Source organism: Aulostomus chinensis, chromosome 15 (assembly GCF_037954235.1).
Source record: "Aulostomus chinensis isolate RoL2024-O1b breed Wild chromosome 15, RoL_Achi_v1.0, whole genome shotgun sequence".
NCBI classification, from domain to species: domain Eukaryota; kingdom Metazoa; phylum Chordata; class Actinopteri; order Syngnathiformes; family Aulostomidae; genus Aulostomus; species Aulostomus chinensis.
In genome coordinates, this window is record NC_141334.1 from 23,012,547 (window position 1) to 23,037,727 (window position 25,181).

Below are 25,181 nucleotides of genomic sequence, written 5' to 3' on the forward strand. Positions count from 1 at the left end.
GAGTACCAGAGAGAACCCACGCAGGCACAGGAAGAACATGGAGACTCACACAGAAAGATCCCGTGCCCGAGCCAGGGCTCAAACCTGGAACCTTCTTGCTGTGAGGTGACAGTGCTGACCACTGCACCACCATACCGGCCTAATCTAACATATTCATACAGATCAGAATTTATTTCTGATGACCTTGTGCAAAACTTTGATGTATGTAAGGGTTGGTCTGGTTTCCAGTAAGAAAAAAAATAGGGTAGAAATAATTCAGATGTTCTCTGAACTATGAGTGAACTATGAATTACAAACTTACACAGTGATGGATGTTATTGGTTACAAACAAATAGATTCTATGTATATTCTTGTTCACAACCAACCAACCAAACAAACAAACAAACAAAGCACGGTAGCATAGTACATTCAGATAGTCACACACACTTTCACTTATTCACAGACATATTCCTTCACTGACAGCAGATGATGTGACGCAAGTGCTAGCATGGCCCACAGAAACTTCTCAACTTGCTGATTCTGTCTTACCTGTTTGGTAACCAAGGTAATTGTAGGGTTGGGATGTTATATTGAAAAAAATCGAAAATAAATCAATACATATGAATGATGTTTTAATTTTGGCATTAACAATCCATGTTACTTACAGTAGATCTTAGAAGAAAGATGGAAGATGTTACTGGTAAAGGTTCAATGGCTAAAGGTTCATACTAACTGTGGCAAACAGCAGTGACATACCAGATCGTGACATAAAAATGTTGTATCATCGGTTTCTAGAGCTACAGGTAGAGATGAAAGGTGATCACCAGTGCTTTCCTCAATTTACTCAAATCCATTAAATCATCTATCTGCAATAAGAGGGCAGGTAATAATTCAGTTTTGTTATGTTATATATTATATAATGCTTTAAAAATAAAAAAGCACCAGTGAAGCTGTTAAAAAAAATCTTTATCAGATTTTTAACTTTCATATGGGTCTTGATATATGATTCCATCATCAAAAATAAACCAAAAACCCAAGTCTGTAGGTTGTGATATGTAATGTGTAATATCATGAGTATAAGCCTCAGTTTTGGTAACACTTATGAGCCTTATTAAAATGTGTGCGTATATATATATATATATATATGTATGTATGTATACTTAGTATATATATTGAAAAATAATAAAAATGCTAATTTGCAAATTTTGTTGATTATTCATCTGATACACAGAATAATAATTATGCTATAAAAGATTTGTTTTGTATGTTGTTTGTTGTTGTCTCTCCTTCTAGATGGTTTCCATTGAAGCTTAGGACTTCATACTGCAGCTGTCAGTGAGCTCGCACTCAGTATACAAGTAACATGGTTGGATTTTTCTGTCTGTTGATAGTTTGCAAATACACAGCCCAGAACTGATTACTCAAGGGCTAAAGCCAAATAGAAGTTTGATGTTGTTGCCCTGGTTTCTTGGTTTGCTAAGAGAATATATTGAACTCAAAGTGAGAAAGCAGGATAGTGCTAATGACAGTGATGAGGCGGCTCAAAGACCCTGATTACACTCTGGAATGAAACTGGATCTGATCAGCCTAGATTTTATTCAAACTTGAGTGAATTATTGATTGAGCACTCAGCTCATTAGATAGCAGATTTGGGGCAAGCCTAAATCAAAGGCAACATGCAGATGGCACATCATCACACAGCTCTCCTTTTAGAACTACATATGCACTTCACATGCACGGCAACAACATGTATTTGAAAATATACATGTAAAATATATTTTTCTAACACTGAACATAGCAAATGCTCCAACCCCTCATTTCCATGTCAGTTATTTCAGTGAACAACTATGTTAAAAAGTGCAAAAATAATTTGTTAAACAACATCAAAGAGGGATATTATTGCCCCTTCCCAGTTTAATATTTTTATGTTTGGGGTGTATTTATCAATCTCAACAGAACTGTTTGGTGAAAAAGCAACTAGATATAACTCTGGAGGCCATAACTCCAGCCATCGCATCACTCTTAGAGAAACAGCTTTCTGGGCCCCTCAGCTTGCCAAGTGTCCTTAGAAATACATCAGAGTGAAACAGAAAGAACATTCATGTTGATAATTAACTTTAAGATATACTGAAATTTGATGAGACACATTTAACTCGATTCCTTTTATTGAGGATGCCTAGAATTGTTTCCAATCAAAATTAATTAAAATTGTCACTTACATGCACCTTGTTTGGCGATTAAAGGGAAAGGTCTTCATTATCTTGGATTGATTCAGATCTAATTCATCTTTTTGAACAAATTAAAAGTTTCTAAGGATCCTGCTGACTGGGAATCTTAAAGTACCTAATAAATTTGTATTCGACTTAAACAAGAAATGCTAAATCTGCTGATTATAAAGACACTCAAGATTTTCATGATCATTGACAGTTTTGAAACCAATTCAACTTTATTTTCAACAAATTCAAAATTCCGTGTGCTCCCTAAATTATATCATAATAATCATTTTCATATATCTTTTCAGATTCTTCCACTTTTGTTACTTCTTTTCACACTACCCTTGGTAGTAGCCCTTTTTCCCTTTAGACAAAAATGCAGCTGCATATCATGTATGTATGTACTGCAAACGGGCTCTGGCTGACATATCTTTCTATATGCTTACGATACTTTTGTTTTTACATCAAAGTCTGATTTTGCACTGTGGTGCAGTGGTTTGCACTGTCGCCTCACATCAAGAAGGTTCCAGGCTCGAACCCTGGCTTGAGGCTTGAGCATGGGATCTTTCTGTGTGGAGTCTGCATATTCTAGCATGTGTTGGTTCTCTCCGGTACTCTAGCTTCCTCCCACAGTCCAAAGACATCAAGAGGGGGTAAATCCAGACTCTAAATTGACCGTAGGTGTGGCCGTGAGTGTGAATGGTTTTCTGTCTGTATGTGTTGGCCCTGCGATGAACTGGTGATTACTCTAGGGTGAACCCTGCCTCTTGCCCAAAGGCTGCTGGGATAGGCTCCACCCCCCTACAACCCTTAACAGGATAAGTGGTAGAAAATGGATGGATTCTGATTTTGGTTCTGAATTCTGATTTTAAAAATCTGAATGTCAGTTCAGTCAGAACTCTCATATTGATTTTGTCAATAGAATAATAATTGCCATCTGAGCCATTTTTATTGTTCGATTGTCATATTTTCAGGGTTGTTTCCCTGTTCGTGTTCCTCATGAATTATGCTGATATTATATATCAGAACACCTCTGGATCACATATGCACCCTCTAAACATATAACAACCACCGATTGGTCTTGTCTTCCAATGACACTGTTGCATATTTATTCCAAATGTTGTTCCAGGTGACTCAGCTGAGTTTCCGTCTCCACCCACTAACCCTACTCCAGCACCACTAGCTGCCATTCCACCGCCTATTTCCTGAGTCTACGCCAATGATTTTACATAACAGGGATTGTGTGCAATTGATTAAGTTTTCTGTCTTGTCATCACAGTTAACATTGTAAAAAAAAAACAAGCCTTCTTATTGACTTATTGATTGATCTAGATCTCTTCCTCAGCCTTTATTAATTCTCCTGTTGATGGTCCAGAACAACAACAAACGTGCAAGGATATTGACTGACACTCAAAAGCATCACCCTAATCTCAGCCTCTCTTCACTGGCCTCCATTCATAGCTGAAGTTATTCAAATTTGATCTGGTTACAAACTTTGTTTTCTCAGTTGTTTCCAGTGCAGTTCAACATAACAAATCTCCAAATGTTGATACCCATGATCCTGCTTAAAATTAAAGGATAATAATTTTGTATTCTTCGCAGAACATTTCAGAATCTCCACATTGTCTCTCCACCATAATTTAGGAGAGTGCAGAAGGAAAGTAAAGGGGAAATGGGAAAGATTCCCCAACAAGAATCATCTTTGTATTGCTAAAAACTTCATAAATAATAAGCAGACCAATAAATGACCCTCAGGCTGAGATTCAGCCCTGTTCACCAGCCTTGTACTTGACTCCTACTTATGACAGCATGCATTAGCCTGGCCAGAGGTTATCCTGCTCCATCCTGCTAATCCTTGTTTGATAGAGTCGGACTCCCACTCATCCAATGATCCTACCCAAACATCCATTTGTACGGGGCCAAAACTGCCCCAAACCCTAATAATGCCTTACCGCTGATATCCAGGCACTGCTATTCTGTATATTCTTCCTCTCTCTAATAATAGGAGACACTCTGTAAACTAATGAGAATAGCAAGAAAGCAATAATGTCAGGATAGCAAGATGTGTTTGCTTCACTTTCCCTCTCTCTGCTTGCTCTGAATAAATCATGAAGATTTCTGCTCTCTGCTCTGAGTGACAATGTGTAATATCTCTCGCTCTCTGATGCTGAATCAATATACATCACAGCCCTCTATGAACTTGCATATACCACAAACATGTCGCACAACACGAGCCAGCTGTTAGCCACTACATGTGCAGCAGGTCATCTGTGATTGAATGGTGGTTTTTGATTGTTTCATGTTTGGTGCTGATGAGCTGCAGACCTACTGGGTTAAACTAACTGGTGTTTCTAATATGTTATCATCTAAATTCATATAAATACATTGATGATGTCCACCATCTCTTCCATTACTTTGTGCTTTGCTCAGTACAATAGTTTACCAGCCGACACAGGTTAGATAGAAAGGCTGCTAGTTATAGTTGTGATGACAGTTCAAGTATGATCAGCATGTTTTGGCAGCTAAATAATGGATTTTGGCACGGTTAGTTTACCCTGAATATTAAGAGTCAGCATGTCTGAGATGCATGTTTTTCTTCATAGTCTGCTGTTGTTCTAGAAATCTGCCAGTGGATCTTGACAATGAAGAGGGAGTGTGTGAGGCAGCAGCTGGCTTTGTTCGGTAACCGTGAGTGTGCAGCTGAAGCACTGAAGCAACAAAGTTCTGAGACAAAAGTTTAGTGCTCACTTGAACAGACTAACAATGAGAACATTCTGACTTGCTGCTTTGACACAAAGCTTTTACTTCTCTGAGAGTCATTTAACCCTTTTCTCTTCCTCTCGGGGATTCACTATCTGTGACGCTCACTGAAGCTGCATTGCAACACGACTATTTGTGAATCAGGAAGGCTCTGCATTGCCATCCTTTGGGTTTTTGACTGCTTTATTATATCTGAGAAACCTTCCTTGCAATGAGGGACTGGGTTAGACTTGGTGAGGCACAGAATATGTCACTTTTTCCCAGCTGAGGAGATCTAAATAGCTTCAGCAACTCACCATGGTTACCCCTCCTAAGCAGAATGTCAAAATCAGTTTCAGATCACAGACTGTATATCATCTCTGGACAGCAGGCCTGCACTGTTGTGATCGGGGTAATGAAGCTGCACATCTGAGGTCCCGTCTGACTCAAGGCTGACAGAGGAGTTTACAGCAGAACAGTTTCTTTTTCCAGTTTAAAAGTGATAATCACATCTATGGACGTTAATGTTACATCTCCCCACAACCTTCTTTTGCACAAGTTCCAAGCAGAACTCCACAGGTGCCTCTACAATTACAGTTTCTTCATTTCACTTTCATCCCCCGCATTAACATGGAGGGGCTGAGTTTTATCAGATGATGAGAATCTGTCCTAGTTTTTATTTTTCTAAACTGTAAAAGTGCTATCATGGTAGTGCTAACAGTCATTCCAGATGTCATGGACACACATAGCTTCATAGCAACTGTGGAAGGCTTGAATCAGTATTCCTCGTGGGCTCTTTGTCAGTTTTCACTTTTCCTCATGCACATAATTATTCTTGTTTGGATCCTTTTGTGGAGTGTTTGAACAGTGACTAATGCCCAAACTTGGTCACATTAAATCTGAGCTTCTCGCACATTAACTGTGTGACCTCATTTTTGGAACAATGCCAGCAGCTTCATGTGGAGTTTTATTTCCCAAGTAGGCAGATTAAATGTCAGGCTGATATCTGAATGATTTGTCTCCTCCACCTTCTGGTCTGCTATCTGTAATTAATCATTCTAACTTTTGTCAAATATCTTAACTCCCCCTGACTTCCAGTGTTCTCCCGATGAAGTAACCACTGTGAGATTAGTGGGTAAACTTCAACTAATGAGGGAGTTTTGAGCTGGAGTGGTGGTATAATGAACTGATACCTCTGGAATAAATCAAGCTTTAAATAAGATGGAGCTGAATCAATAATGCTAATGAGTGTTCTCTCAGACTGCTGCTGCTCTTAGATGCAAAGCCTTCTTTGTGTATCAGAGAACTCCAATCAATATGAAACCAAATGATGAGCTGATGAAAACAGATCCAGAGGGATTCTGACATTATAGGATTAGCCTTTGATTGAGGCACATATCACTGATTCCTCTGGTCTTATTAGGGTTCAGACCAGAAGCAATAGGACCTAACTGTGTTTGTGCTGTTTTTTTAACCTACTCCAACAGGATGGTGACCATGCTTGGCCTGAAGCTTGCTATTGTAATTGTTCAGATTTATTCTTGTACCAGTCCCAACAGAGCAGGGACCCCTATTACCTGCAGCATACATTGTAGAGGTCAAAGTTAAGCACATGAACCTTTCATTGCAAGTCTATCATAATGCACACACAATAGACACCAGATGACACACATCCACCAGCAGGTGGCACTATTATCAAACATGTTTGGAGAGTAAATCTTAAATTGTACAACATACTCCTTGCGTGTGTATTCCCTGAAAAGAGCCAGGTTTTGTTAAACGGGCTATTTGTCAAGCTATTCTTTTTTTCAAAATTCATAAAATGAATACTGTAAAACTTGCTTTTTTATTAAAATATTTACACACAGGATTGATGATTCATAGTACATGACATTTAAATAATTTTGAAAAAGCAAAAAAATTTTTTTTTAACTTAATGTTCCACATGAACGACTTCCTCTCAGTTGTAGCCAAAACAGGAAGTCGTGTTTATTTGATAACAATCAAACAATTACCAAGAAGCCAATAATGGCTGGTGGCGCTTTCTCAAAGCTGTAATGCTTTAACTTCAACATTAAACAGGAAGTTCACCTGTGGTCCTTCAAAGTCAATTTGCATCAGTGCGATTTGCATTGCTCCCTTGTTTGGGCGGCATGGCTCAGGGATAGAGTGGCCGTCTAGCAACCAAAGGGTCGCTGGTTCGATTCTTGACCCTGGTGACCATGTCGAAGTGTCCTTGAGCAAGATACTGGACCCATAATTGCTCCTGATGAGTTGGTTGGCTGCCTTGCATGGCAACCTCCACCATGAGTGTGTGTGTGTGAATGGGTGAATGAGATGACACTGTGAAGCTCTTTGAGTGCCGCTAAGGTAGAAAAGCGCTATATAAAATTGAGTCCATTGTGTGACTTGGAACACTGTAACACCTGCCTACAAAATGAATCCAATTTCTAAGGGGAAGACAGTGCTCTAAAACTCTAGCTTATAACTCTCACTCTATAAATCACACCTTCAAAAACCTAACATGGAAAACTAATTTTCGAACTCTCCTAGACAGTAAATCCAATCAGCATGAAACTATGTTCATAGACTATACAGACTATATGATCCTATTAGCACAAACTTGGCTTGTGGTTTCCCTTTCCCAAATAAGCCTTTATGCCACATTTAAATTGGCCTGAAATCCTGAGTTTTTAGTCTTTATTAAACTCTCAGGATTAACAGACTCACACATATCATTCACATTCACGAAAGGAGGCGGATAGTGACAGGGTCATTTCTTTTCATACGCCTCTCTATAACTCCAGTCAGTGATGTAGTTTTACAGATTTCTCTCTGAAGGACAACTTCAATAAAGAGAGCCCACCATGTAGTTTCTAAATGGTAAACAAATGGAAATCTTGAATTTAGAATTATATATTTCTCCTGCGTACATTGTAATTATGACACAGTCAAACTAATGAAGCCTGAAACCCACTCTTTGATGCTCACAGCTTTAATTCTGGTTGTTTAATTGCTGAAATATCCATCCATCCAGTTCTACTGCTTATCCTGTTAAGGGTCACGGGGGGGGCCGGAGCCTATCCCAGCAGCCTTCGGGCATGAGGCGGGGTTCACCCTGGACGGGTCGCCAGTCCATTGCAGGGCCAACACATATAGACAGACAACCATTCACACCCAGAGTCACGCCTACGGTCAATTTAGAGTATCCAGTTAACCTCGTCCCCTCTTGATGTCTTTGGACTGTGGGAGGAAGCTGGAGTACCAGAGAGAACCCACACAGGCACAGGGAGAATATGCAGACTCCACACTGAAAGATACAGTGCGCAAGCCAGGGCTCAAACCCGGAACCTTCTTGCTGTGAGACAGTGCTAACCATTTCACCATCATGCCGCCTTAATTGCTGAAATATTTTTAACATAATTTGTTCTGTATCACTCTATGTAAACCGTGTTCTGATAGAGGAAGCAGTGTGGACTTACCCAGCACAGTGAGACGGGCCGGCTGTGACCTGATGGCTGCCTGAATGGCCTGGCACTCAAAGAAAGCGTCGTCTTGTATCTCTGTTCTCTGGATCAATAGATGATATTCACCTTTACTGTGGTCCCCAATGATGTCATATCGTGGGTAACCTGTTTGGAGAGACAAACTGTCAGTGTTGTACTCAATAACACACAAAAACACAAGTTCCAACAAATCTCTTGTATTCAGGGTCTTTTTAGCACATGCTTTAACTTTTGCGCCACCTTTTGGTTTTGGTGTTTTTGGGTGGAGGAGAATGTCCTCTTTGTACTGTGGTTGGTGGGTTTGAGCAGCGAGTATGAAAATGAAAATAATTTAGATTTTCAATTGCACCTCACCGCATTACGTTACAGTGGAAGTAATCAGATTATTTTCTGCCAAAGCAACCTTATTCTGAGCAAGTCTTAATATCTTTTTTCATAAGAGGAAGAGTTGCAGCCAAAAGCCTAATCTGATTGGTCAGATATATCCTAACCATGCTACAAAATCCAATAAACCACTGACAGCCGTGATATTTTGGTTGCTTTGCCAACTTCAACTAACCAGGGGGCTGCATTCGCGTGTGTTTACTGGGCATCTCTAACAAAAACCTGTCTCAGTACACATTTTTTGGTATCCATAAAAGCTACATTGCTCAAGGCCATTTTTTTTTTTAGTTTATTACGATATGTTTCATTACTGTGAGTGGTACCCTGATTATACTGGATGACAAATCCAAGCCCAGAGCCCAATATAGCAATCACATTAATATTTGTTAATAGTTGTCTGTTTAAAATATACACAAACTGTGTGTGTGTGTGTGTGTGTGTGTGCGTGTGCGCGCACGTGTGTGTGTGTGTGTGTGTGTGTGTGTGTGTGTGTGTGTGTGTGTGTGTGTGTGTGTGTGTGTCTTAACTTGAAATGAATAAGATTTGATTTTAGGTGTGGCATGGCTCAGAGGTGGAGTGGCTGTCTAGCAACCAAAAGTTGCTGGTTCGATCCTCACTTCCTCCAGTGACCATGTCAAAGTATCCTTGAACAAGATACTGAGCCCCTAATGCTCCTGATGACCCAATGTCAGCTGGGATAGGCTCCAGGCCCCACAACCCTTAACAGGTAAGCAGTATAGAAAATGGATGGAAGATTTTATTTTGAAAAAAATGCATAAATATACTGATGGACCAGTCTATGGAAATGCTGACATCTACTATACAGGTAGTGTTTCCTAACACAATGGAACAACTGGTGCATTTTCACTGTCCAGTCAAAGATTCCAGCATGAACTGCGAACAGAGGAAGGAGAAGAAGAAGGAGGGGAAGGTCATTTTATTTGGCGAGAGAGCAAGCTGAGACGTGGGGAGGAAGGGGATGAGGAGGCAGCAGCGGGAAGTCCATTAAGGCCAAATGGGCAAAGTAAATAACATTAATGCTTATTGATTCCATCTAAAATACAGCTATTTATTCTACTGACCAACAATCAATAGCTAGAGCTCTTTGGAAATCCCTCGCCAACATCAGCCCACAACAATAATATATGACTTATGAAAAATGCCTCTCATTACATTGAAATGCAATACAAATATATTTTTAGCTAAATAAATACTCATGGGAAGTATACACTTGCTTAGTATTCCTGGATTCAGTTATTATACATGAGCTGATTTTATATTTATACTATTTAGATACTAATATCTTAGGGGAGATAAGAGCTAGATAATATACATGAATATGTCAGTGAATGAAATATTTAAAAACAAATCCTAGATAGAGTGTACTAGCTGAAAGCTAAGGCTTCTGTTTTGCTTTATTCTAACTTCTAACCCTGAGATCTTCACCTGTTCTTAGTCCCAACTCATCAAAGGAGAGAATGTGGTGACCTCTATGTATAGCAAGACCACAAGTTTAAGGTCTACGGTATGGTCCTTCGCCATAGAGCTGCCAGGCCTGTGAGATCACACATTCGGAAAACAACAATTCTTTGACCATTTCTTCTTGCCAGTCTCATCTATGTGGATGCGTTAGAGGATCTGTGACACAAAACCAGTCATAAATTACAGTTTGAACATGATGCTGTGGAATACAAAGCGCAGGAGAAGTGTGTGTTAATTTTTCTGCCCATCACCTGGCCCACATTTCATTTGGCAGCCTTGATTAGCAGGACACGATTCAACAGCCTCCAATTGTTTTTCGTGATGAAAAGTAGACAGTTTAGAGAAGACAGAGAATAGCCACTTCCTGAGACAGACAAAGACTCAATGAATCTCATTATCTTGAGAAACTGTGCTTCATTATGTTGAGATAACAAGATAATCAAGCTTTTTGTATGTTATCACATCAACCTGTATTTCTCTTATTACCTAGATTGCTTATCAGTAACCAGGAGCACCAGGAAAGTCCAAGGTGAAAAATCCTTCAAGAGCATTATCTGCATAATTTTTATGTGAGTTGGAACTGCACCTGTCATATTCACCAGGAAACACTCATAAACCAGCGGTATAAAAATAATGAATTCCACTTGTGTTGAACATGCATTCCTGAGAACAGTAAATTAACAAAAATGATGCCCTCAAAATACCATGTCAGGTAACTGGCAGAGGAACTTTGAAAGCTTTGAGTCTGAGGTCCTGCTCAACCTCACATTATATACTAATACTGTTTTTTTTTTTTTCCACAGAGAGATTATTTGTCTACTTAGTAGAATGTACATCTGTTGCCAGTGAGACGGATCAGTCTGACTCTCAGACAGGATGTCAGGTTCTTCACAACCAGCACATTTATGAACTAAGACCCGGCTACACCAATATTGATATTAATAATATCAAATATGCCATCATTTGCAGCAACCATTGATTTCATGTGGATCAAAGGTAATTACTGACAGCTCTCCTCATTCTGGTGAACAGTGATGTTAAGTGGCTTTTAATTTACACAGTTCCACTTATTTCAACATTCATCCGTCTCATGTAGGGTCTGGTCTGTAGGATGGCAAGATGAAATTCAAAATATCTTCAAAGTCATAAATGGAACACAAGCCATTTGTCAATGGGAATGGCTGGTTAGTTGTATGTAACTGGAACGACAGGTCTGCACCGCGAGTATTGTGGAGAAAATTAGGAAGCAAAGCCAATTCTTGTTTGTATATCTCTTGTTGGAGTGATTGAAGAACAAATGTGTGTACAAATGAGGCACACTGTGAACAAAGAAGTTTGACTTCGATAAAATCACTTCATCCCACCAATCATCAGCACTTTTTGTGCCACAGAAAAATGACATGTAGCCGAAGTCACATCTCCCGCACATGAGAGCAGAGGGTTTAATTCAACGATGTAGGATCTATAGAAGTCCACGACGGGACTGTAAGTCGTGGATCCAAGGAAGATTCTTGGCATGTGAAGCAGCTAATAGGGATCCTGTTTCACAATGAACAGTGATTATTTTGTATTGGTTGTTTTAATTTATTTGGTAACTTTGAAACTAACAGTCTCTAACAGTCTAGTTAACAACTCTCTCATGCATTCACATAGCACACACACAGGGCCAGATGCACAAATAGATTGTACTACTTTTGTAGCCACTAACCCTGTGCAAATGAGAGAAAAAGTAGGATGCAACCCACAAAGCCAGCACAGAGGGTGAAATGCACACAATGTGCACTGCCCCTCCAAGCTGTGCCATTTGCATGCATGTAAATAAGACAATATTCCAACATTTTGATGTAAAGTTGTCCATTTCTTATGCAAATAAGACTCATTGGAAACACAGTCTCAGTCATAAAGACTCAGTTACAGCAGTGCTATTTGATGCCACTGAGACCCGTGTATTAAATCTAAGCAATTTCTATGGTCTTTTGGCCACTATGTGTCCATAATGACTGGGAAGTTTTTGTTTTGTTTTTTCTAAGGGGTACACAATTAATATTTCTATATATCTTCTTGCCAGCTGTTTCTGAGGAGGTAAGAGTCATCCCATCCATTTTCTACCACTTATCCTGTTAAGGGTCATGGGGGGGGGGGGGGGGGGACTGGAGTCTATCCCAGTAGCCTTCGGGCGAGAGGCGGGGCTAACCCTGGATGAGTCACCAGTCCACATATACTAGAATGATAGCCATTCACACTCACACTTAGTCCCGTCTTGCATGTCTTTGGACTGTGGGAGGAAGCTGGAGTACTGGAGAGAGCCCGGGCAGGCACAGGGAGAACATGCAGACTCACCCAGAAAGATCACGTGCCTGAGCTGGGACTTGAACCCAGAAGCTTCTTGCTGTGATGCGACAGTGCTGACCACTGCACCACCGTGCTGCGGTTAGTGTCATCCACTAAATGCTAAGTACTTCACTAACAAAGGTAATTAAATCTTTAAAAACCCAAACAACTCTAAGAAATATGACAAATTCATCACCCCGGAAATTATAATTCACCATCGTGACTGAGACCACTGAAAGCGCTATTCTATGGCAAACAGGTCTGTACTGAAGCTTCAGAACCATGGACAGCGCAAACTCATTTTGTTAAAATGCACTTACAGTGGGTCATGAAGATACAGTGAAGACCAGAAAGAGTCTTCCCATTCACATACACTAACTCAATATATAAAACATAGGCAAAGCATAAAGCATTTTCAGTACACAGGAGTTTGAAAATGAGAAAAAGTGAATGATGAATAAGGTCAATTTAAACAGGTTTTTTTTTTTTACATTTGATCTTTTTTTCCCTGTCCATCGTTTTGCAGGTGGCTCAGGCTGCACTTCAGATCATGCAATCATCTTTTGCATTCAGGAGGAGAATGTTTGCACACACCAACTGCCTTGACACACAGATTCCCATATTCGATTTCTCTGTCTCAGTGAGAATTTAAGACTGGGGTTTTGATACGTGTCTCCACACCTTGTCAGGACAATGAGTACTTGGTCTAAATTTTTTTCTTTTGTGCAAATAGCACTCAGCTGCCAATTTATGGCCATTCTTGTGCTGGTTTATGATTAGAGCAAATACTTTTGTGACTAGGGTGTTCATAAAAAAGGGGCTGTTTATTATCCAATCAAACAAAACATGCTTGAAAACAAAAGTTTACATGCTTCTGTCAAAAAAAATCGTTTTTGAGAGCAAAGCTTTCAAATGTTTTATTGCATTCAAAAAGAATTCAGAGTTTAGTTCACACTGCTGTTTTAGTCTTTCAATTCTGCAATTTTTGGCTTGTCTTCTTTTTATGTGTTTAAACTGATTCGTGATAGTTGGGTATTACATAGTGCTATCAGTAATGCTCTATTCTATTCCATTTCATTCAACCTGAGGTAACAGAAAAAAACAGGCTCATTTTTTAAAGCATATTAAATAAAATTCCAAGTATATTCCCCAAATATTCATACTGAGTATACTGATACCACTGAAATGCACTGGATGCTAATGGTTGTATAGTGTGCTACCTTTAAAGTTTATTCGCATAGCCACTTTTAGTTTACACTTTGAACTATACTGCAAGTAAACAAATAGGTGGAGCCGTCTGACTGACATTACACCACCACAGAAACAAAAATAATCCTGCTAAAATATCTGAAGCTAAACTGATCCGTCTCTTTTCAAGCTACAGAAAACGGGGCAGCATTTCAAATGTTGGTGTCAGACATGTTTTGGCTATTGGTATCAGGCCATGTGGCGCTGGCCACGGTTCTAAAAGCAAAAGCAAACAGAGATAACCCATAACCTCAGGTCAGCCTTGCTTACATTCTTAAGCGGCTTAACGGGTCAAAGCAGAAGGCCGTCTCCATTAAGCCTGGATCTGCTCGACGTTCCTGCTTGATAGAAGGAAGGTTTTCGCCGCCGCTGTTGCAGGATGTGCTTGCTGATGGAGAATTGTTGGGTGTAGATTCATTGAAGGAGTGTGGTACTAGACCTGCTCTACTTGTAAAGTGTCATGAGATAACTTTTGTTGTGATTTGGCACTATATTAATAAAATTGACTTGACTTGACTTACATTCTGTTGTTTTAGAGTAGTAAGTAGAAATTGTTCCCCTATTCCCTCATTTTTCTATTGTTTCAAGCCACAAAATGGAGACAAAGGGGAAGTGATGTTTTATTTAGCAAGGGACAGAGAAGGAGAGATGTATGACATAATCAAACAGACAAAATAACCTACAACTGTGTCTATTGTTTTGTTGATTTTAGTGGAAGTGCATAGAAGGGAGTGAACATGTGTTCATATATTTGGAAAGTGAGAGGAAGGTGTCAGAACATATTTGTTACCAGGCCATGTCATTGTTAATTTACTGAAGGACATCAAAGATGCATCCTGGGAAGGCCTGTGCACAAAACTCCCGCTGTTTGCTCATTACAAAAACACAAGCATGTTAGTACATTACAAGCACTCTCATCAGGCGTTCTTCCACATTACGCTGAATCCTGCTGTTCTTGGTAGATTTTCTTTACCTTTATTTATTTAGGGGAACCCTGGAGGGTTCAGGAGATTCTTGGTCACTGAAATACTGAAGTCATTGTCCTGGGCCCAGAACATCTTAGAGACACCCTATCTAATGAGACAGGTACCCTAGTAGGCATTACCTTGGCCCCCAGCACAACCGTAAGGAACCTAGGAGTTCTCTTTGATCAGGATCTGTCCTCTAATGCCCACATTAAGCAATTTTCTAGGACTGCTTTCTTTCATTTATGAAACATCAATACGATCAGACACATCCTGTCTCAAAAAGATGCAGAAACACTAGTCCATGCTTTTGTCACTTCCAGGCTGGGACTGCAATTCCCTCCTATCAGGCTGCACCAGTAGGTCCCTAAAGACTCTCCAGCTGGTCCAGAACGCTGCTGCCCGCATGTTGACCAGAACTAGTAGAAGAGACCATGTCTGTCCTGTACTGGCTTCTCTGCATGGCTCTCTGTCAAATTCAGAATAGAATTCAAAATTCTCCTTCTACCATACAAAGTCTTCAACAATCAGGCTCCTTCGTCCCTGACAGAGCTCATAGTCCCCTATGATCCAGCTAGAACCCTTCACTCCCAGGATGAGGGGTTACTGGTGGTTCCTAGAGTTCTAACAGTAGAATGAGAGCCAGAGCCTTCAGCTATCAGACTCCCCTCCTGTGGAACCGTCTCCCAGTTTTGGTCCGGCATGCAGACACCCTCTCGACCTTTAATAGCAGACTAAAGACCTTCCTTTTTGATCAGGCTTATAGTTAGGACTACTTAGGCTGGCCCTTAAATATGCTGCTATAGGATTAGACTGCCGGGGGATCTCCCATGGTGCACTGGGCTTCTCTCTCCTCCTCTCTTACCTCTCTGTCCTCCTGTATGTGTCATACATAAATCATACTCATATGTGTTACTAACTCGTCTTCTTCTCCAGAGCCTTCGGGCTCCCCTCATCCCAGATCCCGGGTGCTGCTGGAGGAGGCTGCAGACCTGAAGAGGCTCAAGCTACCACCCATAGCTCCACCTGCTCACGTCCCCGTCTGTCCTTCAGTCTCTTCCCTTTATCGCTCTCTTTATCTCTGTCCCACTCTTTCCTTCCGCATATCTGTCTTCCTACATTATCTGTCTTTGTCTCTGCTCTGCTCTCCTGCTCTCTTTCCCTCCAAACGGTCAAAGCAGAAGGCCGTCCCCACTGATCCTGGGTCTGCTCAACGTTCCTGCCTGTTAAATGGAAGGTTTTCGTCGCCGCTGTTGCAGGATGTGCTTGCTGATGGAGAATTGTTGGGTGTAGATTCATTGAAGGGGTGTGGTACTAGATCTGCCCTTCTTGTAAAGTGTCTGTTGTTGGGTGATAACTTTTGTTGTGGTTTGGCGTAATATAAATAAAATTGACTTGACTTGAAATAGGCCACATGAAGTGTATGTTACAAAAATCCATCTTACGGTGGCTAGTGGACCTAGCAGAAGGTGGGACTGTACTTACTATGGTGATGACACCACCCATCAACTTTTCACTAGGAAACTGCTACCACTACCTCTTTAAAAACCTGTCAGTGATTTGAACCTGTAATCGGAACCGGTTCTGTTGCCTTTAGGGACTCAATGGTAACGTCTGCTGAGATGTGAAGCAGAGGCCTGGCTTTGCAATGCATAGCATGTTACCAGTGCATAAATGTATGTGTATGTAACTTGTTGGCCATTTTGAAGGTTCCACGCTTTGTCTCGTGGTGCCGTCTAATATTGTCACCTTTGAGTTTTGAAATCTTGAAGCCAGATATGATCAGTGCTGGGCAATATTACTTAGTAGAGTAATAAGTTCCTTATTACATATTACTCTGTAGAAAAGTAATATAGCTATATTACTTATTACTTAGACTCAAGAGTAAGAATATTACTTTACTTTTATATTACATATTACGCCCCCACCCTCAAAAAGATGGACAACATCACAATTGATTTAGCCAGTTCTTTTTTGAACTGAATCCAATTTAATGGAATAATAAAGTCAATAATAATAAAGTGAATAATTGCAAACTGAACAATTGCAAAAACAAAATAGTCTATTTCATCATTTAAAGTCAATATATATATAATATCTGCGATGCTTCCAGCCGTGGAAAGAAAATGTGCCGACTCCACGCTTTGATTTACTAGCTGTTTGTGTCTAGCAGGCAGCTGCTGCACGCATCGCATTATCGTATACCAGGGGTGTCCAAACTACAGCCCGCGGGCCAACTGCGGCCCATGGTCATATTTTAATTGGCCCGAAACATATTCTAAAAATATAATGGAATATGGCCCACACATGGAACTTGACTTCAACCTCTTAAGCTGCACTGTACCGGTGGTGGTACAGCGCGTAAACGACGGATTTTGGCGGCAACAATGTATCCGATCATGTTGTAGCTCATTCGAAATGATTAACAAACACGAATCACGACGAATTAAGTTACTTGTAGCCGGAATTCAGTTAAAATGTTGCTAGGAAACCGGCAAGAAATTCCCACATACTAACTTCGTGCTCCCAACGTCACATCATCTGTAAGACTCCAAAGAAGTAGAACTACCAGTATTCCCTGCTGCAACCTTTATTTCAACATGCTACTGAGATGTTAGCATTACTTTGCAATCGCAGACTCCTAGCTAACTCCCCTCTCCCGCCTTGGCCGGAGCCGCCAGTATTATTTTGAGCTCCGCGACACTCCTTCTCAGTTACGGTGACGGTCTGCTGAACACATCAATAGCAGGCTGAGCCAATCAGTGCCTGGGTTGTTGAGCCGCAGGCTGAAACCCCAACAAGGCCCCAGTTTACAGAGCGGACCATGCATCACTTGATTGACACTTGACACCAGCCTATGAGATTATTTCCGAATATAAAGTAGATATTTTTTGGCCAATAAACACACGAAAAAAACGGTACTGAGCATGAGGGGATCAGGTTTCATGGCCAACACCAGGAGGCTTGCGCACTGGCAGTGCGTAAAGTTAGCTTGGCTGCGTAAAGCAGAGCTGTAGTGGTTGATACCGGTGAATGCGGCAGAGTGAGAGAAAAGATAGCCCGGAGTGATTTTTCGTCAGACGAAGAGGCTGAAATGGTGCTTCAGCTGTCCGCTTCGGAAATTCGGACACCTGCGGTTGACCGGGCAGACATTGAGCAGTGTTTACAGGAGTGGACCCAGACTTGGAGCTATGAGTGACTGATCCAGTTGTTCCAGATGCGTGTTCATGGACAAACAATAAATAGTAGGCTGTGCTATGTTTTAAATGCTGTTGTTTACTTGTCTTTACTTCTGCCGGCCAGTCAGCAGCCTGATTTGCATGAGGAATGTGTGAATTAGCTGCGTCAGAGGGGGGGGGGGGGGGAGAAGGGTCAATTAATTAATAATTCATATGTTAATAAGCCTTATTATCTAATAAATTTGTACTCATTAATTAAAGTTGATAACATTTTCTAACAAATGTTAGTTGGTGTGCTAATAAGCCCAATAACCTATTTGCATAACAAGCCTGAAATATACTTTTCCCCTTACCCCCCTTTTCTACAGTGCTGTGAAGAGGATCACCATACTGACTAAGCAGCAATCAGAGCCTGTTGATTTGAGAATGAGCTGCCAACCCTTTTCGAAAGAAAATAAATGAACAAAAAACATTGTGGAAAGCTGTGTTTTTTTCTTTTCTCAAGCATATTCAATTATCAAGCATAATTAACCAACAACTGATTGATTTTGCTAACTTTAATACACTATCACCTCTAGTGTGTGGCCCATCTGTTTGTATATTTTCTTGTATGTGGCCCACAGTGAAAAAAGTTTGGACACCCCTGCCGTATCCTAACATGACATCATAACGGTGCGCAGGTGGCGGCGCCTTGGAACAGATCTACAAGCTACGATGCATCACTCATCACAGTGTGTTGATAGCGTGTAGATCTGTTCTATTTGCCAATGCAACTACCCAGCAGAAATTATACGTTTAACAGCCATTGTAACGAGTAACGAGGCCCTTATTTGGCGGAATAATATCACCTTGTGGCATAGTTGTCTCGTTATATTACTCGTTACTGGGTAAAGTAATAATATTACAGTAATATATTACTAAATAACGAGTTACTGCCCAGCACTGGATATGATTATTATTCCATTCTTCTTTTTTATGCTCTGGGTCACAATGAAGGACCGCATCCTCAGATAATTCCATTTATAAGCAGAAATATGCACTGAGTAGTGTGTAAACAAAAGTATATTATGAAGAGCTGAGCAGCTAATGTCTTTCGTCCATTAGCTGCTCTCCCTCTCTCTCTCTCTATGTCTCTCTCTCTCAGTTCAAACAATAAACAAAACAGAAAATTCAAAACAAGATGGTACTTCACTAACACTTTAAAATGTCAGAGATAAACATGAGTGGATTTGTTGATCTACATGATCCACAGCAATAGATTTGGGAATCAACATGAAGATACCTTGACCTTTAAATTAGGAGGTTGTTTCTGCAGGTTCAATACAAATACATTGTCATGAGATCAACATTAGACTCCCTCTTTTTTTAGATAGATGTGTGGTTAAATGCTTCATCGGTTTAGGTTTTCCTGAGATCATCACCCTGTAGACAAACACTGTCAGTGTCCACTGTATGTTATTGACTGCTGACTATAAGAATGACACTGACTCAGTTCTTTTCATCGGGAAATGCTTGGTGTTTTGTGTGAGGCTGTAACACACATTGGAAAACACTTGACATTCAAAACACGCACCGCAGCACTTCTCTTATATAAATATATGGAAAGCCTTCTCATCAGTATGTCCATCTGGGTTACAAAACGTCAACATTTGAAACTAGTAATTCCTCAGCTGCTCTGGCAGATGGTTTATCATGTTTTGCTCTTTTCTGAACCACATGTGACTCCCTTCCCATCTCCTCCTGTCTGTCCCCAGGTTGTTTTGGAGACTCAAGCTGCCTGAGGAAAGTATTTCCACCAATCATCTTTCTGTATGTTTTTTTTTTTTTCTAGGTGCCAGGGTATCTCATTAACAGTACACTTCATCTGCATCTATTTGTCATACTGAAGACACTCTATTTGGCTTGTAGGACAATGTGAAAATAATCAAATAGGTCTGTGTTGGGTCTGTTGTGGTGTGGTCCAACATATTTCAGCATGTTAACATGATGCATTCCCAAAATGATGCCATCTGTCTTGGCCTCTTTTCTTCACCACCACTTTGTCAAAGGCAGTGTTGCCCAAATTGGACCTCAGGGGACCATTTTCCACCATTACATCTTTTCTGAGTGACTCCAGGGCTTTTCCCTAGTAACACTGACAGTCATTATCACCAGGCCGGCAAGGATCCACTGGTGCCTGACCAAACATCACAACTGACTGCAGAGGGAGAACAAGAGGACAGCAGCTCAGCATGTAAGAGTAGGGTTTGTGCTCAAGTGTATTTCTTTATGTATCCACCTGCACTTGTTTGTGCATGTGTGGGCCTGTAATGATTATGATGCTTCATTGTACATCTAGTGTGAGTGTTTTTTCTGAGTATGAATTAGTGTTTGTGTGTGTGGGGTGCATTTGTGTGAGTCAAGACTTGGTTACTGATTGGGGGTTAAAATGCATTTCAGGCAAGGTTAAGAAGCTAGGGAATATGAATGAGTGAATATCTGTAGATAGAAAGAATCACACCCCACTAACATTGTATCCTTGCAAATGACCTGAAGAAAAAGTGCAGTTTTACCTGACAGATCCCTGTTCACACCCAGGGCCATGCCATCACGTAACCAGAGCACCATTCCATGGTAACCAGGGATAGAGCAAGGTAGAGTGACTGGCTGACCAGCCACCACCACCAGGTCTGTGGGTTGTTGGGTGAACACAGCAGAGCTACCTGAAGAAAAAAAAAAGATGTTCTAGTTATACACCAAACAAGAAATAGCAAGCTTTAAATACTAACCAAATGGTTGTAAATAGCGAGCTAATTCATATGCCATCACACCTGGGGGTGCTAAATTTTACTGCATTGTTGCTTTTATCAGCAGCTGTGTGATCACTATCTCAACATAATCCCAGTGGGACACATTAGTCATCAATAAATGGGTCGGCACAGGTCCAATTGAAGTGTTAACCTTAATCCTTCTGACTGTGAGGTGTACTTTTGTCAGTCCTGGACAGGCCATTAGGAGATTTGATGACCTGACTGTGCAATGACTGATGCGGGGAGCCTGTCAAAGATTGTGTGAAAGACAGAACAAAAAAGTTTATAATTCAGTCCAGAAACACCAGTGACTGCAGACCACATCAGTGAACAAGGCAGGCGATAAAAGAGGTGACGCTGAAAGGGAAAGTGAAAAAGGACGGTCCATAAAACAGATGAAATGCTGTAAAATAATGGATTCATTCAGAGCTCATGGGGAAAATGCCAATCAAAACAATTCCTGCGGTAGCCGTGTTGCAATATTTAATGTTCACAGGGGCCACTGGTGGTGCATCCTGGCTGTTGTGGCCTTCAGAATAAATATGAAGTCTGGGCATGTTTATGTAAATGGGCTGTGATCCAGACCAGGAACAACCAATCACAGTGTATAACTGCATTACTGTAAAGAAGGGTGTAACACATTCATGCAGTTTGTCAACGTAAAAGTCACCCATTTCTTCCAGAGTTGTTGACAGGGCACCCAGAGCGAATTATGATGGTCTCACTGCTCCTTGAATAAACCTAGAGTTGCATGTGCTTCATATTTTACTTAATTGTTCTCAAAGATAAGAGATTTCATTTTTATGACTCGGATATTATGCTTCAGCAAATATAACCCATAACAGCTATTTATGTCCACCCTATAAGTCAAGAACCACTTCACCAAATCTCATTTCTTTTCAATCTGGTCCAAGCTGTATCCCTATGTTTTGGGTCCTTGTTGCTCACCTTCATGTCAGCCATATTGGCTTGTTCACGATTGCCAATATCTTTCACATTCCTTGATGTATTTTTGGACATAATGATACTTTTGCTATTTCTGGGCAACTGACCAAGTCTGGTCAGTTATGTAATGGCCATCTGAAGAAGAAACAAAAATCAGGAAAAAAAAAGGCAATATTACATTGATTAGCATAATCATATACGTATATATACATACACACACACACACACACAAATATATATATATATATATATATATATATATATATACACATACACACACACACACATATATATATATATATATATATATATATATATATATATATATATATATATATATATATATATATTAGCTGTTTGTGCTCTGATTGCATGTCAGTAGTTATCGATGGACTTTATCCAAAATATTGTTCTGTATAGAATTTGGTTTGGTGAGATAAGCATGAACCTTGTCTCTCCTTCTTCTTCCAAACCAGGGAAGCTGTTTTATTTCCTCATTCATTCAGTCTAGTCACAGCTCATATCGAGGCCCCTTCATTTGCAGCAGTTCACCACTCGTTACTTTTATTCAAATATCACAAGTCATCATTTTCTCAGCTCATTGAGGACATTACCTCTTTCTTTGCTGTTTCCTCCAACCTTTTGTAATGTGATATGTTAAAATGAGATTACATTGATGGAAACAGATAATTATACGCTGTCTCATCTTGTTTAATAGGAAATTAATTTGAAACAAAATAGAAAATTAGAAAAATTCTTAATAATTATTGTTAGCTACACAGTCGCAAAGCGAAAGGACCTTTGGTGATTGTCAAGACAGAGCTTCCATAACGAGACGACATCTGTGTCAGGAGGCTGTAGAAGACGACAAACAGCAGCATATCCAGAGACAACACACAACAACCAAAGCCTACAGTAACAAGCTAGAGTTTTACCAGCCATCCTGTGACTGATATCAACTGGAGAAGAAAGCAGATGAAGAGGCAAAGAAAGGAGTGAGGAGGAAGGAGAGAAGAGGAGAGGAACAGGTGTCAGACAAAAAGATATTATTTTTGGGGCATCTTAAATTCGTAATCAGAAACTTTTTTGTCTAATGCTGCAAAACTTCAACTTAAATCTTAGACTTATTTTTCAGAGGTGAAAATTATTAACAGGCATTTGCTAAGATGTGATTTCAGAATTAAGACAATATAATTTGATACAAAATAAGATGAAGACTATAATGTGTGGCAGATTTTTAGGATAGCTACTATAGCTGGGGATACATTGCAAAAAATAATCCCCTCAAAGCTAAGCAGCCCCTCCCCCCTTCCAGTATATCCACCTCAGGCAATTGGCAACCTTACACGCTGCATTAGCAGGAAGGTCAGCAGCTGGCACTCTGGCACATATTTCTCAAATTTTCTTGAAATTGTGTTAACTAAAGGATTCAAAGTGATACTTCTTACAAAGTAGATGAGAGTTTTATTTTGCATTTTCCCACATTGGGCTCATCTGGCACCAAACCTGCTGAAAACACAGCTGATACTCAACAGACATACAGCACCTTTGGTTTGACTGTGATGAATATTGTCTCCTGAAGAGAATATTGTTTTAAGAACTTTGGAGAGTACAGTGCATATATGGAGGTTAGATGTACTGCGGGCTTACTTAATGTACTAAGCTGCATGGTTGGAATGATAAAGAGATGGCAAGACCTAAAAAGGCAAAAAAGAGAAAGAGAAAAGAGGTTCAAAACTCAGGGCTCTGAAATGCTGCTTCCATTGTTTTCTGGAGTTATTTTACATAACAGATGTAAGATCTCCCCCACAGTTTTCTGACTGGGCAAGGAAGTAACTCCTTAATCAGTCACCAACATATTAGCACGTCTGCCCCTTGAAGACTGAGATGAGGCTCATACTGTATCTACAGTATTATGAGACATTTATTGATAGAGCAGGTTCCCCAAACCAGTGAATAAATCAATATTGAGATACTTCTGACTTGTGACCCTGCTGAGTTTTGTGAATAACACAGGCTTGAGACAGGAACAGGGAGAACCTCAGCTTACTTGTCTCAGAATGAATGAATGGTGTAGGTGGTTCATCCTTCACTCACTGGAACATCTGAAAAGCCAGTGAATGTTTGGTAGTCAAGACATCATGTTGTTACATTTAAAAAGAAAAACATCTGTCAAGATTATTGCCATCCAGGGATCACTCCCACTCCTGGCAGCATAATGCTGTATTCAACAAAAACTGTAAAAGGTGTATTGTTCATTATTATATTACTTGAACTCATTTTTGTTCACTGTGTGCTCTTTATCATGCATATAGATTCAATTGCAGAAAGCTACATTCAGAATGAATGTTTCCAGTATTCCATTGAAGATACACAGATATACAGTATGTTTACCCCCCATGTGCTTCCATTTTACCTTCCCTCCTTCAGTCCTTGACTACTAATGCATTTGTGTGTTATGAATTCCTTTTTACACCTCAAATAAAAAGCAGTGGGATGTTGACTTGTCTCTGTGTGCTAGTATTTTCAAATGCTTTTCCAAAGAGCCAAGATTTGTTCAAGTTGATCTAAAAAGATCTTCATTCTTGGGAGGCATCTGTTACTTCTCTACACTGGAAGCAGCATTTTGTGATGGATGAGCAGCCTGTTTCCTGGTTAGTAGTGCATCGTGCCCCCAAAACCAAGCCAAAAACTTGTTTTGACTTTGATATGAAAGCTGCAAAACAATTTTTGCTACATTAAACATCATTAGCAGGAACAGTGGGTGGGGCTGAAAAATTAAGCGTGTGAAGTTTGAATGATGACTCTGGGGGGGTTGTGTATATATGTACATGTCTGCTTATGCTCTTCTATCAAACAGTGGAGAGCTCTATGGGGAGCTCTGAAATGTAGTGACAATCTCATCTCGTCTGACGCTTCACAACAGTCGTCAGCACAGCGGGGTAGGCACTAATAGGAGGATGAAGAGAACAAAATGATTCTCATTATTGTGTCTCCCAGCTTCTTGCCAGGAGACAACTGTCTCAGTCAAGTCCAAATAAACATGTCTCTTTGTTGAAATTGTCTGCTGTCTTGTCCCCAATTGCCTGTAGGTCTCACCCTGTACATGTTGATTTCAAGCTGCCAAATGACACAAGTGTCTGCCACAAAGACTGATTGCAGCAGTCTGGATATTTTCATCCCTTTTTTAATGGAAAACAGTGTTGATTTCCAAGCCAAGCATAGATTTATGCAATTCTTTAGATAAATGACACCTCAAGCAGGAGATTACTAATGTTTGTGTCTAACAGTTTAAAAGTGGATGATGCAAAAAAGGAAATATAATTGATTCATAATCATAGTTAATGCTATTGAAAGCTTTGGGTCAAGCAGAATTCCCATATCAGAGTGGAGTTGTTCTGCAAGTGAGGTAGCTTCCATA

The 25,181-nt window shown here is 40.2% G+C and overlaps 1 protein-coding gene across 3 annotated transcripts in view; it reads right to left on the bottom strand.

Annotated features, from left to right (window-relative positions):
- The window catches only part of LOC147249198 (kin of IRRE-like protein 3), a 188,587-nt gene that overhangs the window by 56,757 nt on the left and 106,649 nt on the right, over nucleotides 1-25,181 (bottom strand). For 2 of the 3 annotated variants that reach the window (XM_086227190.1, XM_086227189.1), the window contains exons 2-3: nucleotides 20,579-20,728; nucleotides 8,414-8,563 (exon numbers count right to left, since the gene is read on the bottom strand). In XM_086227190.1, the coding sequence (XP_086083316.1) occupies nucleotides 8,414-8,563; nucleotides 20,579-20,728 (300 nt within the window). The remainder of the gene's footprint in view (nucleotides 1-8,413; nucleotides 8,564-20,578; nucleotides 20,729-25,181) is intronic. The other variant, XM_086227191.1, reaches the window with a different exon arrangement.